The sequence below is a fragment of the Exophiala dermatitidis genome (genome assembly GCF_000230625.1).
Source record: "Exophiala dermatitidis NIH/UT8656 unplaced genomic scaffold supercont1.1, whole genome shotgun sequence".
NCBI classification, from domain to species: domain Eukaryota; kingdom Fungi; phylum Ascomycota; class Eurotiomycetes; order Chaetothyriales; family Herpotrichiellaceae; genus Exophiala; species Exophiala dermatitidis.
In genome coordinates, this window is record NW_008751646.1 from 4,000,501 (window position 1) to 4,014,566 (window position 14,066).

At 52.7% G+C, this 14,066-nt stretch overlaps 6 protein-coding genes across 6 annotated transcripts in view; 3 read left to right on the plus strand and 3 right to left on the minus strand.

Annotated features, from left to right (window-relative positions):
* The window catches only part of HMPREF1120_01416 (uncharacterized protein), a gene marked incomplete at its 5' end in the record, with an annotated part of 4,904 nt that extends 1,844 nt beyond the window's left edge, over nucleotides 1–3,060 (minus strand). Inside the window, 3 exons of the mRNA XM_009155432.1 lie at nucleotides 42–474; nucleotides 529–2,675; nucleotides 2,728–3,060. Of these exons, the coding sequence (XP_009153680.1) occupies nucleotides 42–474; nucleotides 529–2,675; nucleotides 2,728–3,060 (2,913 nt within the window). The remainder of the gene's footprint in view (nucleotides 1–41; nucleotides 475–528; nucleotides 2,676–2,727) is intronic.
* A 1,446-nt stretch (nucleotides 3,061–4,506) lies between these two features.
* On the plus strand, nucleotides 4,507–6,489 carry HMPREF1120_01417 (FAD monooxygenase; the record flags this gene model as incomplete). Its single annotated transcript, XM_009155433.1, has 1 exon — nucleotides 4,507–6,489. One exon carries the CDS (start codon nucleotides 4,507–4,509, stop codon nucleotides 6,487–6,489), a length of 1,983 nt encoding a protein of 660 aa, XP_009153681.1.
* Nucleotides 6,490–6,823: 334 nt separating this feature from the next.
* On the minus strand, nucleotides 6,824–9,003 carry HMPREF1120_01418 (uncharacterized protein). The gene is made up of 4 exons (XM_009155434.1): nucleotides 8,546–9,003; nucleotides 8,254–8,353; nucleotides 8,004–8,134; nucleotides 6,824–7,738 (listed from the first exon to the last, which is right to left on the minus strand). The coding sequence occupies exons 1-4, from the start codon at nucleotides 8,546–8,548 to the stop codon at nucleotides 7,547–7,549; spliced, it is 426 nt and encodes a 141-aa protein (XP_009153682.1). The 5' UTR covers nucleotides 8,549–9,003; the 3' UTR covers nucleotides 6,824–7,546.
* A 67-nt stretch (nucleotides 9,004–9,070) lies between these two features.
* Nucleotides 9,071–10,336, plus strand: HMPREF1120_01419 (competence/damage-inducible protein CinA domain; the record flags this gene model as incomplete). The annotated part of the gene is made up of 3 exons (XM_009155435.1): nucleotides 9,071–9,307; nucleotides 9,463–9,629; nucleotides 9,697–10,336. 3 exons carry the CDS (start codon nucleotides 9,071–9,073, stop codon nucleotides 10,334–10,336), a joined length of 1,044 nt encoding a protein of 347 aa, XP_009153683.1.
* A 1,364-nt stretch (nucleotides 10,337–11,700) lies between these two features.
* On the minus strand, nucleotides 11,701–12,249 carry HMPREF1120_01420 (uncharacterized protein; the record flags this gene model as incomplete). Its single annotated transcript, XM_009155436.1, has 1 exon — nucleotides 11,701–12,249. The coding sequence occupies one exon, from the start codon at nucleotides 12,247–12,249 to the stop codon at nucleotides 11,701–11,703; it is 549 nt and encodes a 182-aa protein (XP_009153684.1).
* A 978-nt stretch (nucleotides 12,250–13,227) lies between these two features.
* Nucleotides 13,228–13,998, plus strand: HMPREF1120_01421 (Ras-like protein; the record flags this gene model as incomplete). The annotated part of the gene is made up of 3 exons (XM_009155437.1): nucleotides 13,228–13,239; nucleotides 13,311–13,425; nucleotides 13,484–13,998. 3 exons carry the CDS (start codon nucleotides 13,228–13,230, stop codon nucleotides 13,996–13,998), a joined length of 642 nt encoding a protein of 213 aa, XP_009153685.1.
* Between the last annotated feature and the right edge of the window lie 68 nt (nucleotides 13,999–14,066).

Consider the following 14,066-nt stretch of genomic DNA (forward strand, 5'->3'; position numbering starts at 1 on the left):
CGACGAGTGTCCGTGGATGAAGCAGTGATTCCAGGCGCAGCCTGGCGACGTGATGGCGCTTCAAGGGACAGTTGACCATCTCGACGGCTCTTCTTCAAAATCGATCTCGGTAGGCCAACGCGACGAGTGTCCGTGGATGAAGCAGTGATTCCAGGCGCAGGAGCCGGGCGATGCGTCGGAGTAGCCAGCATAAGAGACGATTGACTAGTTCGACGGTTGGTCCTTGAGATTGAGGTCGGTGGAACGACGCGAGGACTTCCAGCGGACGAAGTAATTGCGGGTATGGCATAGCGAAGTGACGGCGTACGAGGGCAAGGGGGTAGCATTTCCATTCGCTCACCAGGAGGAACAAATTCTGGCGCGGTCGCTCGAAGATTCGTAGCAGAGATAGGGTTCGCTGGTCGAGTTGGTGGTACGAATTTCGGTGCGTCTGTAAAGGGGTCTGCAAGGGTACCAATGGGGGAGACTGGGGGACTAGATTAACTGTGAGCATTGGAATGGCAACGAAGAGCATGTGATGTGACTTACTTCGCTGGCTGGCGAACGGGCTTCAGCGGTTCTTGAGCTTCCCGACCGTACTGCTCAGCAGACAGCCAAGGTGGCAGAAGCTGGTGTCTCTCGGGGATGGGAGCACGGATGGCTCCATAGCCACGATAGTTTCCAGTCACAGGAACAGGAGCACGGATCTGTCCATAACCACCATATTGTCCACTTGCCACAGCCGGAGCACGGGCAGATCCATAGCCATGATAGTTGCCGTTCGCCGGAGCAGGAACACGAATAGGTCCATACAAGCCATGATAGTTTCCGGTGTTGTTCGAGGTGTACCATCCTGCGGGTTGTCCATTGGCACCATTGGGTTGGTAAGATCGGCGAGATTGGGAACCGAGGGATTGTTGATGTCTGGCTGCCATTGTTTGAACCACCTCGCTCGGATTGAGCGGCAGTGGTTTGTTAAAGTCGGACATCTTAATTTTGGTGACTGCGGCGAGTCGATCGAATGCGCCGTCAAGTCCGAATGCGTGCGCCGGACGGGACAATGTAGGGCTTGGTTGGTGTTCAGTGGTAGAGGAAGGAGGAATTGGCAGAGGAGCAGTGCTAGGATTGCCGGTTGTTGTGTCAAGCGTAAAGCTGTACGCAGAACGACGGCGGCGGCGCGTCGAAACGCTTGATAGGGTTCTCTGGACACTGTCTTCGACGGTAGAAGGAGGAGAATTCGTGGGAGTGGTGGCCGAAGGACGACTAGTGGACGGAGCTGTAGTCGAAGGTCGAGTGGTTGATCGAACAGATAGAAACCTCTTGAGGCGGTTGCGGCGCGTCCGAGGATTTGAGAGACTCTGTTCCACAACACCCAGTGCAGTGGGATGACGAGAGTTTCTTGGGAAAATAGAAGAGGAATGAAGGTGTCTTGGAGTAGAAGTAGCAGGGTCAGAGGTTGTCTCAAGAGGAGAGGAGCGCACAGCCGATGCTTCAGCCGCAGAGACGGCAGCGGCTGATGGATGAATAACAGACGGTGCCCGACGGTTCACTGCGGAACGGGTTGAGTTGTGCGATTTTAACTTTTGTGAGGATGAGATGGACTTCTTGCTTTGGCTCTCGCGGCGGAACAAAGACAACATGCTGTTGGCCGTATTCTTCAACCAGCCCTGCTGGGACTCTATTTTCTGCAGCACAGGTGTGCAACTTCGGCGCACGACGGACCCTTGCCTTGTTCCAGTGGCAGTCATGGCAATTCCATCCAGGACAGTTGCTTGAGATGGATCTCTCTTTCGTGGCGATCTTGGGTAGAATATGTCCCCATCAACCATTCGGAATTCTCTATGCCTCGCCCGTGCTCTCATACTCGCGGTGAGCGGCTCTCCTGAAGCAACTCGAGTGTTACGCCCGGCGCCCTTGAGCACTTCATCTTGATCATCTCCCGCTTCATCTTCTCCCAGAGTATCTGTGTTCTCATTCTGGTCTGGCTGAATGCCAGTGTCTGAAGGCTCAGAGTCAACATTCTTGTTGGACGACTGCTCGATGATCCCTGTTGATTGGGCTTCAACAGATGCGAGTGCTGGCAAACCGCTAGTTTCGGTCCTGGAACTTGCTTGATTGGTTGCTACAACGGCTTCTTCTGGGCTCTCCGGACTGATAGGCGAGCTGACTTGTTGGAGGGTGATGATTTCAGCTTCACCACCTCTCAAACTGGGTCCATTGCCCGTGACAGATGTGGGATTGTTTGTGACCATCTCGAAAGAAAGCAAGAGCGAGCGGTCGACATCTGGGGTCAGGTTTGACGGGTCCACCTCAACAAATTCTTGCTGGGACGATACTGCGCTGGCTGTTAAGCGGGCACGATTGCTCTGCTGTATTCGGGCCACATATGCATTCGCTGCAGCTGGATCACCAGATGCCAGGGCAGTGCGAGCTCTCTGGTGAGAATATGTTATGGCAGGCAATACGTATGCGTCTTCCAGGTCGACCTCTCCTGTCTGGCCAGGAGTTGCCCTTCCAGCTTGGTCTTGGTTTTGATGGCCAGGGCTAGAAGCCAACGCTGATGGCCGAGCTTGAGCAAGGCCTCGCTCGCATTTCTTGATGAAGTTCCGCGCTTTGAGGATGCGGATGTGACGCTGAGTTGGCTCCGGAAGGACGAAATTGCCAATTTTGGGTATGAAAGGACGCAGTCTATCATCCTGGCGGGGATGTCAGCCTCGACTTGCAATTCAGTGGTCGAATACAACTTACATTTCGGTGTTTCCAACTATGACGCCAGGAGCGCCAGATGTCACCATCATCGCCAAAGCCGCCGGCAGCATTGTCGGTCTCAAGAAATTCTTGGAGGAGACTGGTGGCATCGGCCATTCCCTGATACCCAAATCTCTCGAGGATCAGGCTGTACACCTCTTCCATGCCAAAGAGGAAGGGATAGCAAGGGACAACCCGCGTCCCAACTTCGCGGAGAAAGTATCGACATGACTCTTCATCAAAGCATCCAAACTCTTCAACCGGAGGGGAATTGACAAAGGCAGGAGAGGATGGGTTCGCCGATATGACTCGGCGATGGCTGATGTCAACCATGTTGGGGGATCATCGGGGTGGTGTTGGTTGAGATGACAGTGACGGTAAGGCTTCACGCGACAGTGAATTCACTGCTGGGCAAAGTAATGCAAGGACAAGGACAAAAGATGCTGCTGGACAGTATGAATCACAGGAAGAAGGAAAAGGGGTTCTCCTCACACGAGTCACGCACACTGTTTCCAAGAAGTAACAGCACTGCACTCTGTGGACTGACAGGATTTAGAAAGATGGACGAGCATGAAGTCATGCAGTGGGCATGTTGTCGTCGTGCGAGCATCTCGTCGCATGCTGCTTCGCCAAGCGCTTTCGGAGGCCACGGAAGAAACAGGGGCCGGTTCCGGCGGTCACGGGTGCAGTTCAAGGCGGCGGGCGACAGCAGTTCAAAGGAGCTTGATGCAAGGACACGTCTCGAAAGAAAGGATCCTCCATTCAGCATAGGTCCAGCTGCAAGTCCAACATTACCAGGTAGGCTCATTCATTCTCATTCAACCAAACTCAAAGCATATCCAGCAAACAGTCAAACCAATCCGATTCTGTTGAACCAGCAAGAAAATCATCTCATTTACCTAGCCTTGCCTCTCCTCCAGCTCAACAGAACGGTAACCCGCCCTTGATGCTTACCAGCAGTACCAGCTATCTTTCAACCGATGGGATCAAAGACGATCTGCCGCCGAGAGCCATGTCTGCAAACTTTTGCAGATATCTCAAGGCAAGATTCATCCCTAAAACAACCCATACCGCCCAGTGAGATACACAGCATGCGCGATACAGAGAAGCAACAACGACAAGGACAAGGAAGGAGGTTGAAAAAGGCATCAACATGCCAAGCGACCATACCGCATCTGGAGGGAACAAGTTAAGTCACGTGCTGACCCTCTTCCGCCCATTCACGTGACCGTCTTGATTTGCCGTGTTCAGGATCCGATTTGCGGGGTGTCGGCCGTCCAAATTGTCCATGGCTCTACATTCCTCCACCACCAAGACCCAAGGGCCACCGAGGCACCCGCATCCCTTCTCTGGGCGCCCGGGGAAGATACGAGGGTCACATCATGAGTGCCGCTTCAGCCAACGGTAGCTGTCCTAATTCGGGACGTTTCCGTCATGGTGTCCTTCTGCGGTCGGCCGAGGGCCCGATCTGCTTTAATAACTGGTGGACATGGTAAGCGGCAGAGAGAGTCGGTTGCCTGGAAGGATGACCTCGACGTTGCACGGCACAGGGTGTCAGTTGCCATATCTCCGTATCCGTACAATCCAGATTCACTTTCATTTACTTCATATACCAAATACTTCCTCCGTCCTTTTGCTTCTGCTCCCACTTTAATCCGGCACACTCTCCAAAGCTTATCAACTGACGGTGCCTGCTTGACGGCTTCAAGCAAGAAGCAGAGCAGATTTCGTCGTTTCCTCTGAGCAGCTGTATTTGTTTGTTTGACCTATTGATCCACGATGCAGAAAGAGCCATCACTGTACGATATTGTCATTGTTGGGGCCGGACCAGTTGGGTTACTATTGTCTGTTTCTCTGTCGAGATGGGGTTACAAAGTCCGACATATCGACAACCGGCCTGTGCCGACGGCGACTGGACGCGCAGACGGGATTCAGCCACGAACATTAGAGATGCTCAAGAACATGGGACTCAAACGAAAGATCATGGCGTATGATCCAGCACGAGTATTCGAAGTGGCATTCTGGGACCCCGCGCCAGGAGGCAAGATTGTGAGAACCGGCACGTGGGCCAGTTGTCCCGAGTTCCTCGATGCAAGGTACCCGTTCACAGCACTCCTGCACCAGGGCCTCATTGAAAGGGTCCTGATCGAGGATTTGGAGAAGAATGGAACCCGAGTTCACCGGCCATGGACGATTACGCGATTCGAGACCAACCACGCCAACCCGGAGTATCCGGTCGAAGTGGATCTGAAGAATCTCGACAGCAACGTTACCGAGACAGTGAGATCCAAATACCTCTTCAGTGGTGAAGGGGCACGCAGTTTCGTACGAGAGCAACTAGGGATCAACATCCGGCACAAAGACCCCATCTCACATGTATGGGGAGTGATGGACGGAGTGGTGCGCACCAATTTCCCCGACATCAAGATGAAATGCACGATCCACTCGGACCACGGCAGCATCATGGTGATTCCGCGGGAAAACAACATGGTGCGACTGTACATTCAGATAGCGAGCTCAACGGACCCTGATTTCTCACCTCGGAAGACAGCAACTGTGGCCGAGGTGCAGGCGGCGGCCAAACGCATTTTCCAACCCTACTACTGCGACTGGGACCGAGTGGAATGGTACTCGGTGTATCCGATCGGACAGGGGATCGCAGATAAATACACGCTCGACCACCGCGTGTTTATGGGCGGCGACGTCTGCCACACGCACTCGCCCAAGGCCGGACAGGGGATGAACACGGCGTTCCACGACGCGGTCAACTTCGCATGGAAGATGCATTTGGTGGAATCCGGGTTCGCCAGCCGCGACATCCTGTCGACGTACGAGGTGGAGCGCAAGTTCATCGCCGAGACCCTACTCAACTTTGACAACAAATACGCCGCTTTGTTTTCGCAGCGCCAGCCCACCGCGTCTGAAGTCCAGGATGCACATAGCCACAGCCACGACAATCAGGCCTCAAAAAAGGAGTCCACCAAGAACGAATTCGTCGAAATGTTCAAAGCCAACTGCGAGTTCACGGCCGGATTTGGCGTAGCCTACAACGGCAATATCTTCAACCATTCGGCCCAGCACCCGTTCCAACATCCACTCATCATCACGAATTCACAACACCTACGACCTGGCCGCATCATGCCACCAGCGAACGTGACCCGAGTCGTCGACGCCAACGTCGTACACCTCGAGAACGAGATCCCATACAACGGCGCATTCCGCCTCTTCATCTACGCCGGTCTATCGCAGTCGCCGAAACGGGGCCAGCACCAGGCCCTACTTGATCTGGCCACGGGCCTGACAAGTCCCCAATCATTCTACACCCGCTTCGCCTGCGCTAACCGCCAGCGTGACAACCATCACGACATGGATAACCCGCACTCGCGGTTCTTCTCGCTCTGTCTGACCCTCGCGGCTAAAAGGCCCGAGATCGAGATCTCCGAGCTCCCGGATCTGTTCCACGACTACGCGGGTCGCGTCTATGCTGATGACCGCCGCGATATGCGGGTTCCCAATGCCCCGGCCGCCGCACATGCCAAGATGGGCTTGACTGGGCCCGAAGGTGCTGTTGTCGTCGTTCGTCCCGATGGCCATGTCGGCGTCGCCGTCAGACTCGTCGAGGGTCCTGGCACCGTGGAGGCTCTTGAAGGCTATTTCCGCGGTTTTACGGTGGCTGAAGCAGACAGGAAGAGCGTTACCGACCCATCGTCGTCATCTTCTGGTTTGGGTGGTGGTGTCGAACATGTTCGATCGCAGCTATGATAGTGGTAACCAATGATCATCGTGTGGCTTCTGGCTCTGCTTCTGCATGCGTACGTTGATCTGCTATTGCTTGAACTATTGCTTGAAGGAGAAGCAAAAAAAGGATGGTCTTTGGCCGTGAAACGTGGCACGGCTGGCAGGACTTTCTGTCGAATGTTTCCGTCTAACGCAGCTGCTTATCAATGATGAATATGGTTCCCAATTCGAATTAAATTGCAGGATCATTATGTGTGTGTTGTTATCTTACTAAGTAGAAACGACCCCTTGTAGGGGGCTGGTAGCGAAGCAGAACGAATTAAATTATTCAAATTTCTCAAATGAGGCTGATAGTATTGATAATATCAATCACTGCAATCCATAATTGTCTCACAGCCGTCTGAAGGCCGTCCAGCCACGCACTATTTGATATCGCTCTGTAAAATGCCACTAGGATCAATGTACCACCTACGATACACTACGTACTACGTAGCAAATAGATAGGTTCTAATGACAAAGAACCCGGGTTCGCTGTTCCATCCACCGCCACGGGTATTCAATATTGGTCAAGGATGCCTTCGTAACAGACTGGCAGATATATCAAAATATTTGTCCATTCATTTATTCTGGACGTTATGTATATATTGCTCGTTTTGTTCATGCCCCTCGCTGCCCCTGGCGACTTTGTGTGCCTTTCAGATACCTTTTCGGCGCCTTGTTTCCCCTGACTTCACTGTTGCAAGAGTTGCAATCAGAAACGCAGTGCTTAGCCACGAGACCTCCGCGAGTCGTTCAGTTAAGCTTCACCAATCCAAACAGTCATGCTCGTGTCCAGAATCTTGATGCCACGCTGGCAGCCAGATCCAGAGATATCAAACGATGATCAATTGCCAGCGAGGCGACTTGGTTCAATCAGTCGTTGTGCGCCGAAGCCTCCCTCTGTCCTGGCCAGTGACCGAAAGGCCAGCAGGGTAAGCGCCATGGATAGATAGTCAATCAGAGTCGGAAGATATTGTACTGCGTTCCTGGACTTCACCTCCGACCTTAGCACCCGATTTCATTCGTGAAATCAAGTTCGAGTTCAATCCTCGCCTTTCAATTTACTTTCAATCTCCTGTAAATCGTCGGCGTCTTGAATCTCAATGACGCGATTGACTTCGGCCGTGTTGCGCATGAGCTCGACGGCGCCGGCGTAGCTCATCCTCATGTTTGGATTGCAGTTGACGGGGAGGTAGTAGATTAGGACGTAGGGGACGGAAAGACGGCCGGCTGGCTAGAGTGACAATGCAGTGTTAGTAGAAAAGGAAAAGGCCATTTGAAGCAGAAGGGGATGTCTCTTGTGGACAGGGGACTCCAACGGTTGACCGATCAATGTGCCACAGGGTGATTGAGACGCCATCCCATATGATATGATACGGGTGGTGTGATGCCAGGGAAGGAAAATAGCAGAATATGCTGGGTGAGATGAATCAAGTAGAGGGGAGCGGAGCGCGGGCAGAGCAAAGGAAAAGCGAGAAAGTGGAATCCACTATACATACCAATGTCAACGGGTAGCTCAACAGCACAAACCGAGGCGATGAGTCGGGTAGCTCATCGGCCAGTTCGAGCATGTCTGAATAGGTCTCGTCGGAGGATGGCTTGATTTCTTGGGTCTTGGTGTCGATCTGGTCTGAGTAGACGTATGTCAGTTAGCATGTACAAAGGTAACCCCAATCTGACCAGCCCAGCTCTGCCCGCAGCAAGTCCTTCGGAAAGAAAACAGTAAGACAAGAGGATCTTGATACTTACATATTTTGGCCAGCGGCGTCTTCGCCCTCGACGTGCCTAATCGGAACTTGCGCAGCTCGTCCCTCGTCTCCTGAGAGAAAGTGTAGAGCCTCGATTCTGACTAATGAAGTCAATGGCGACCGCGTCAGTCCATCATCATCATCTGGAGGAAAGGAGGGTATATGCTGGGCTGCAGTGTATCTCTCTCTGATTGGAGCTGGTCCTGCTGGCCCGACATTGACTCCGACGAGGATATGCTAGATGGAAGTAGAGAATATAGCATTGGAATGAGAAAAGGGAGACATTGACATACCATCTTTATCTTTGAGAAAAGCGACAAGTCCAGCAGGTTTTACTTTGGTTTTCTGGATCAGCAATGAAGTGACTGAAATTCTTGTCTGCCGAGGAGGGATGAGGTGTAGATCGTCTTTCTCGAGGACAGTAACAGGGAGTATTTCCGCGTGATGTTAGCCTTGCAGAGCTTGGATGTTGGGTCGGAGATGACGGAACTTGGACTCAAGGCGGAAGTTCCAGACAGTGAGTGGTAATGAGATGATTCCTGCTGGGACGTCAAGGGCTGGATCAGGTAGGAGTAAGATACCTACAGTTGTAGGATACCAATATCAGACCTGAAGCAACGTTCAAGTTCTGTCCTGTCGTGCTGTGTCGTGATATATTTGACAGCGGGGCACCATGCGAGTCAGTCAGTTTCCGGCCGCGGCTTTCAACGACTTCACTCCCGAGTCCCCATCATCAAATCACTCGCCTCAGTCCCTCCATCACTCTCTACTTCTACAACCCTTTCTCCTGTCGGCGCCGCTGCAACTTCGACCACTCAATGTTCTCGCGCCTCTCCCAGCTTGCCCGACACCTATCTCGCCCTCTTCCCAACTACGCCCATCGCTCCGCAGCGGCGTCCTCTTCCTCTTCGTCTTCTTCGTCCTCCTTGTTCTCGAACATGACATCATCATCAACCTCCAATGCCGAGGGAACTACTGTGTCCTCAGGACCCTCGAAGCCCTTGATCTCTACGGCGGGATGTATAATCATTGGAGATGAGGTGCTGGGTGGAAAGGTACAAGAATGCTTGCTCCATTTGCAGTTGCGGGTGCAGGTATCCCGCCAAAAACATGTCTTGGGCAACATAAATGAATATTTGGAACCCAGCCCAGCGCATGCGACATACGTTGATTTAGAAATAAAAGACTGACAAGATCTGGACCAATACAGACGGTAGACACGAACTCGACCTATTTCGCTCGCTGGTGTTTCTCGCTCGGCATGCAACTCAAGCGAATCGAAGTAATCCCCGACGACGAGGACGACATCGTGGAGGCGGCGCGGCGCATGTCCAAAAACTATGATTTTGTGGTGACGAGTGGTGGCATTGGTCCTACGTAGGTTGCGTTATTCTCCCGGGTTTCGTGTCCCCTGCCATGCTTCCAGCGACTGACCATGGAACAGACACGACGACATCACCTACCAATCCATTGCCAAAGCCTTCGGCCTAGAACTCAAAATGCACGACAAGACGGTGGAGAAGATGAAAAAGTTCTCGCGCCCGCACCCGTCCCAACCGAATTTCTCCTGGGACACGCCTTCACCCGCCCTCACCGCCAAGTTGCGCATGGCTCAACTCCCGCACGACCCCAACATCCCCGACGAGGATCAGGTGCTGTTTGTCAAGGATGACCTCTGGGTGCCCGTGTCGGTGGTGAACGGGAATGTGCATATCTTACCTGGCGTCCCCAGGCTTTTCGAGACCATTTTGGACGGACTGAAGCCGCGAGTCCTGCCCCGCTTGAAGGACCCCCAAGGAAGGGGCATGTATCGAATGCTCTTCAGTACCCCCCTGCCCGAAAGCGAGGTGGCCGACTATCTTACTCAGCTAGCTGCAAAGGTGGAACCAAAGGGTGTCAAGGTCGGCAGCTATCCTCGTTGGGGCAAAAAGAGGAATGTTGTTACCTTGGTGGGCAGCGATCGAGAGTTCATGGACAGTTTGGAAGCCGAGGTCGCTCAAGGCGTCAAAGGAAAGAGGGTGCAAGTGGAAGGGGAGGACGACACTGACAATGAGACTGATGTCAAAAAGGACAAGGATAGTTGAGTGTTGAAACCCTTTGGAATTCCAGTGAATGTTCGAACACCTACCAGGATGCGAATCGTTCAAAGCACATCCTGCATGCGGAGCAGCCAGATCTCTTTCGGATCGGTCGGTCGGCTCCATGTCATGATGGGACTGGATCAATGGAAGCCTCACAGTAGAGGATGTATACATGAGCGCAAGAACTTGAAACCGCGCATTTGGCCCCCTTTGTCGGTTGACCCTGTCACAACGGATCGTGGAGTGGAAGCAACACTGACGTAGGATTTGGCCCTCAATCTGGGTCGAATAACAACGGGGCGCATTTCATCAAGATTCTTCACAGGTATATCGAGACCCTTGGGCGCAGTGTCTGCGGGCAGGGTCTCGAGGCGTGACTGAATTGGCTTGTATCATTGGTGACAAGCACATCTGAGAGGACATGAGGCATACCTGGAGCTATACTACCTGGTAGACATTCTAGACTCTTTCAGTCAGCAAATTAGTGGGCGAAGATGATTGCTTCTGCTTGCAAGTTGGGAAATCTTCCAGAAGGAACCTGCGTAAGTGGGTCGCGCCCCAACATGCTGGGTCGGGTTGGGTTTGACGACAATGTACAATGTTAGTATATTGTAGAGACCGGAGGTAGTGATGTCCACCTAGGTAGACATCCTCCCAGCCCTGCTGGATCGCAGAGGCCACAGACGGGGCCAAGATTGACATGCGAAATTCGAGAACAAACCCATTGCTTCAACAATCACGTACATTGTACCGCGTTCAGGGGGTTGATTATATCAATCCTGGTCCCGCGCCGTACTCGAACCTATGATGGTTCAGGCGTCAAGCCACTCTCGCTTACCCTGCATATCCGCTGCACATGTGGGAGCATCGTCGGGCCGGCTGATGTGGAACAAAGTGCCAGGCTGAGAACATGATACCGCTTTAATGTTGCATCATACAATAGGCTTCGGCATATGAGGTTATGTGCTTTATGCGCCGGTACTGCCGTGGCGCAGGAGAAGCGAAATAAACTCGTCACTGAACTAGAAATGTAACCGCGGTGCTAGGTTGCAGCAAGCAAGCGACGGCATCGATGCGGGGTGTGACGGGACAAGCAGACACCGAATCAATGGCTCCAAGCCCGAAGGAAGGTTCTGTGCAGGGAGGTACATGGTCGGCACATATGGTCTGATTTGATAGCACTGGCCGGGCGGCTTCGGTGGGTAAAAGAGCAGCATTCAGCGTTTACCATCGACGCGGATAGGTGAGATTGATCCAGTATTGGAGGACTGGGGAACAGTATCTGGAGGGTTGATTTGTTCGTCAGAAGAGGCATGGATGCACGGCTCTTCCAATCTTGTGACGCTGACTTTGTGAGTCCAACGAGCTCACTGGTGCCATGACCTTTTACTCAGGAGCACGGGCCTGTCCCGACAAAGCACATGGGAAACGAGCTGTGCCGTATGCTCTGTAGGATTGTTTTTCAGGGGTTCATGGCAGACGGAGTCGACCCAAAATTTCTCTAAGAAACCAAAGAGGAATTTGGACCGAAGGAGGATAGCGAGGAGACTAGGGAGTGGAAGAGGAGCATCCCCGTCGCTGGACAGTTTCTCTGGGTCTGGCAAGGATCGGGAGTGGACGAAATTGTGGACTGTCTCGAGGCTAGAGCGGGAATGGTGGGAGAGCTGTGGGAAGAGGTCGTCGTAGTAGCCGTCGTAGGCGTAAATAGTTCTCTGGTGGTGAGGATGGTTGTGAAGGTGAAGGGGTTGGTATGTAGAGAAGATACAGGAGAACACTTGCAGGGTGCGGTGTTGGTAGAGATACACACACAGACTGCGCCCTTGTTCTATTGTAGCATCAACACCACACTCTCTTCTAGCACCACGAACACTGTATAATTGACGACTACTGCTCCTGTCAGTTCCCTCCACTGGCATCACTCCATCCTCTACTGAATACTAGTATTCTTCCTCCAAGAACTTCGGATCTTTTGCGTGCGCACCCACCACCACTCCCGCGTCCATGTCAATCATTGTCACTGACTGACTGCACGCACTGACTTTGCACTTCGACACTGCTCTCCTCCGTCTCGCGGTTCTGCAAGTAATCGAGTGGTCCTCAGCTTCAAGTTCAGCTTGATCTTGAACCGATCTTCCTCCCGTCCTGCCCGCCGTCGAGTCAGCCTCCAAGCGACGAGACCTACGACTACTACCTAGGAATTAGGCGCACCCAGACACCGAGCCACCGAAAAAGATACACTATCGCACTACCACCGACGCCAGCCAGACCGTTGTCCTCCCCCTTGTCACTTTCGGGCCTGATCCATCCTTGTCCCCCTGCCATTGCCCCAAAAAAACTGGAGTCTCATCAGTCTCTGGGTTCGCAGTTCAATTCGCATCCATCGCAGTCTTCTCCTGCCGGTACCGTTGCTAACTACCTGGTACTCGCAATCAACACTACCACCAACTACTACTCCCGCCCTTGATCTCTCCAACGCTTACACCCTTACTGGCCTCACTGCTTCGATGCGACTCGCTTTCGACTTTCACACTGCCGTCTACCCCTAGACACCGCGAAAGAACGTCTGGCCAAACAAACAAGAGTAGAGAGAGCTATTGGTGCCTTCCTTCATAGCCACGGACACGGCCTGCACCCGAGTCAAGGTCTCACTTCAATTCGATCCATTTTCCGCGGTTCAGTAATTGTCTGTAAACGACCTACATACGTTCAAGCCTGTCCGGTCAATTTCTAAATACCGATCGTCTCGCTTCGCGCCTCTTCCTGGCTACCGTCCTTGTCGCAATCTACTCCGACCTGTGGGTTTCACGCCAATTCTACACTCTCAGGAATCTGCTTGCTAGTGCAATACCTTTTCGGAGTTTATCTTTTGCCGGATCGGTTCAAACAAGTCTGCGATGGCTTCAAAGGTGAGTTGATGCCCATATCTTCTTCTCTATTCCTCCACCCAGTTATGGCGCGGCTAACACTACCTCTGCAGTTTCTCCGGGAATATAAACTAGTCGTAGTAGGAGGTGGAGGCGTGGGAAAATCATGCTTGACTATTCAGCTCATACAAAGTCATTTTGTGGACGAATACGATCCTACGATTGAAGGTACGAAGCATTGACGCATGGACAAAGGAAGAACGGCATTCGCTGACATGGCTTGCAGACTCATATCGCAAGCAATGCATGATTGACGACGAGACGGCCCTTCTCGATGTCCTCGATACCGCCGGACAAGAAGAATATTCCGCGATGCGAGAGCAATACATGCGGACGGGTGAAGGCTTCTTGCTTGTCTATTCCATAACCTCTCGACAGTCTTTTGAAGAAATCATGACTTTTCAGCAACAGATCCTGCGTGTGAAAGATAAGGATTACTTCCCAATGATTCTGGTGGGCAACAAGTGCGATCTTGAGTCGGAGAGACAAGTTTCGAAAGAGGAGGGAGCCGCACTGGCTCGACAGTTCGGATGCAAGTTCATTGAGACGTCGGCCAAGTCGAGAATACATGTGGACGACGCCTTCTACGACCTAGTAAGGGAGATTCGACGATACAATCGGGAGATGGCGGGATACTCGGCCGGCGCGCCTCAACTTGGTTCACATGGTCCCGGTCAAAAACTGGAGATGGATCATCAAGCACAAAGTGCAGGATGTTGTAGCAGATGTGTGGTCATGTAAAGAGGAGGGAACACCGAAGCATCGGAATCAGGCCCTGGTACTTCCGCACCTGGGGTTGAGAAGGCGTG

Excerpts from the sequence above, each read along its gene's own strand:
- HMPREF1120_01418 (XM_009155434.1), bottom strand. Across the intron at positions 8,135-8,253 it reads GACGCCGCTGGCCAAAATAT|ACCAGATCGACACCAAGACC; the intron begins GTAAGTATCAAG and ends ACGTCTACTCAG. Across the intron at positions 7,739-8,003 it reads TGAGCTACCCGTTGACATTG|CCAGCCGGCCGTCTTTCCGT; the intron begins GTATGTATAGTG and ends TTGTCACTCTAG.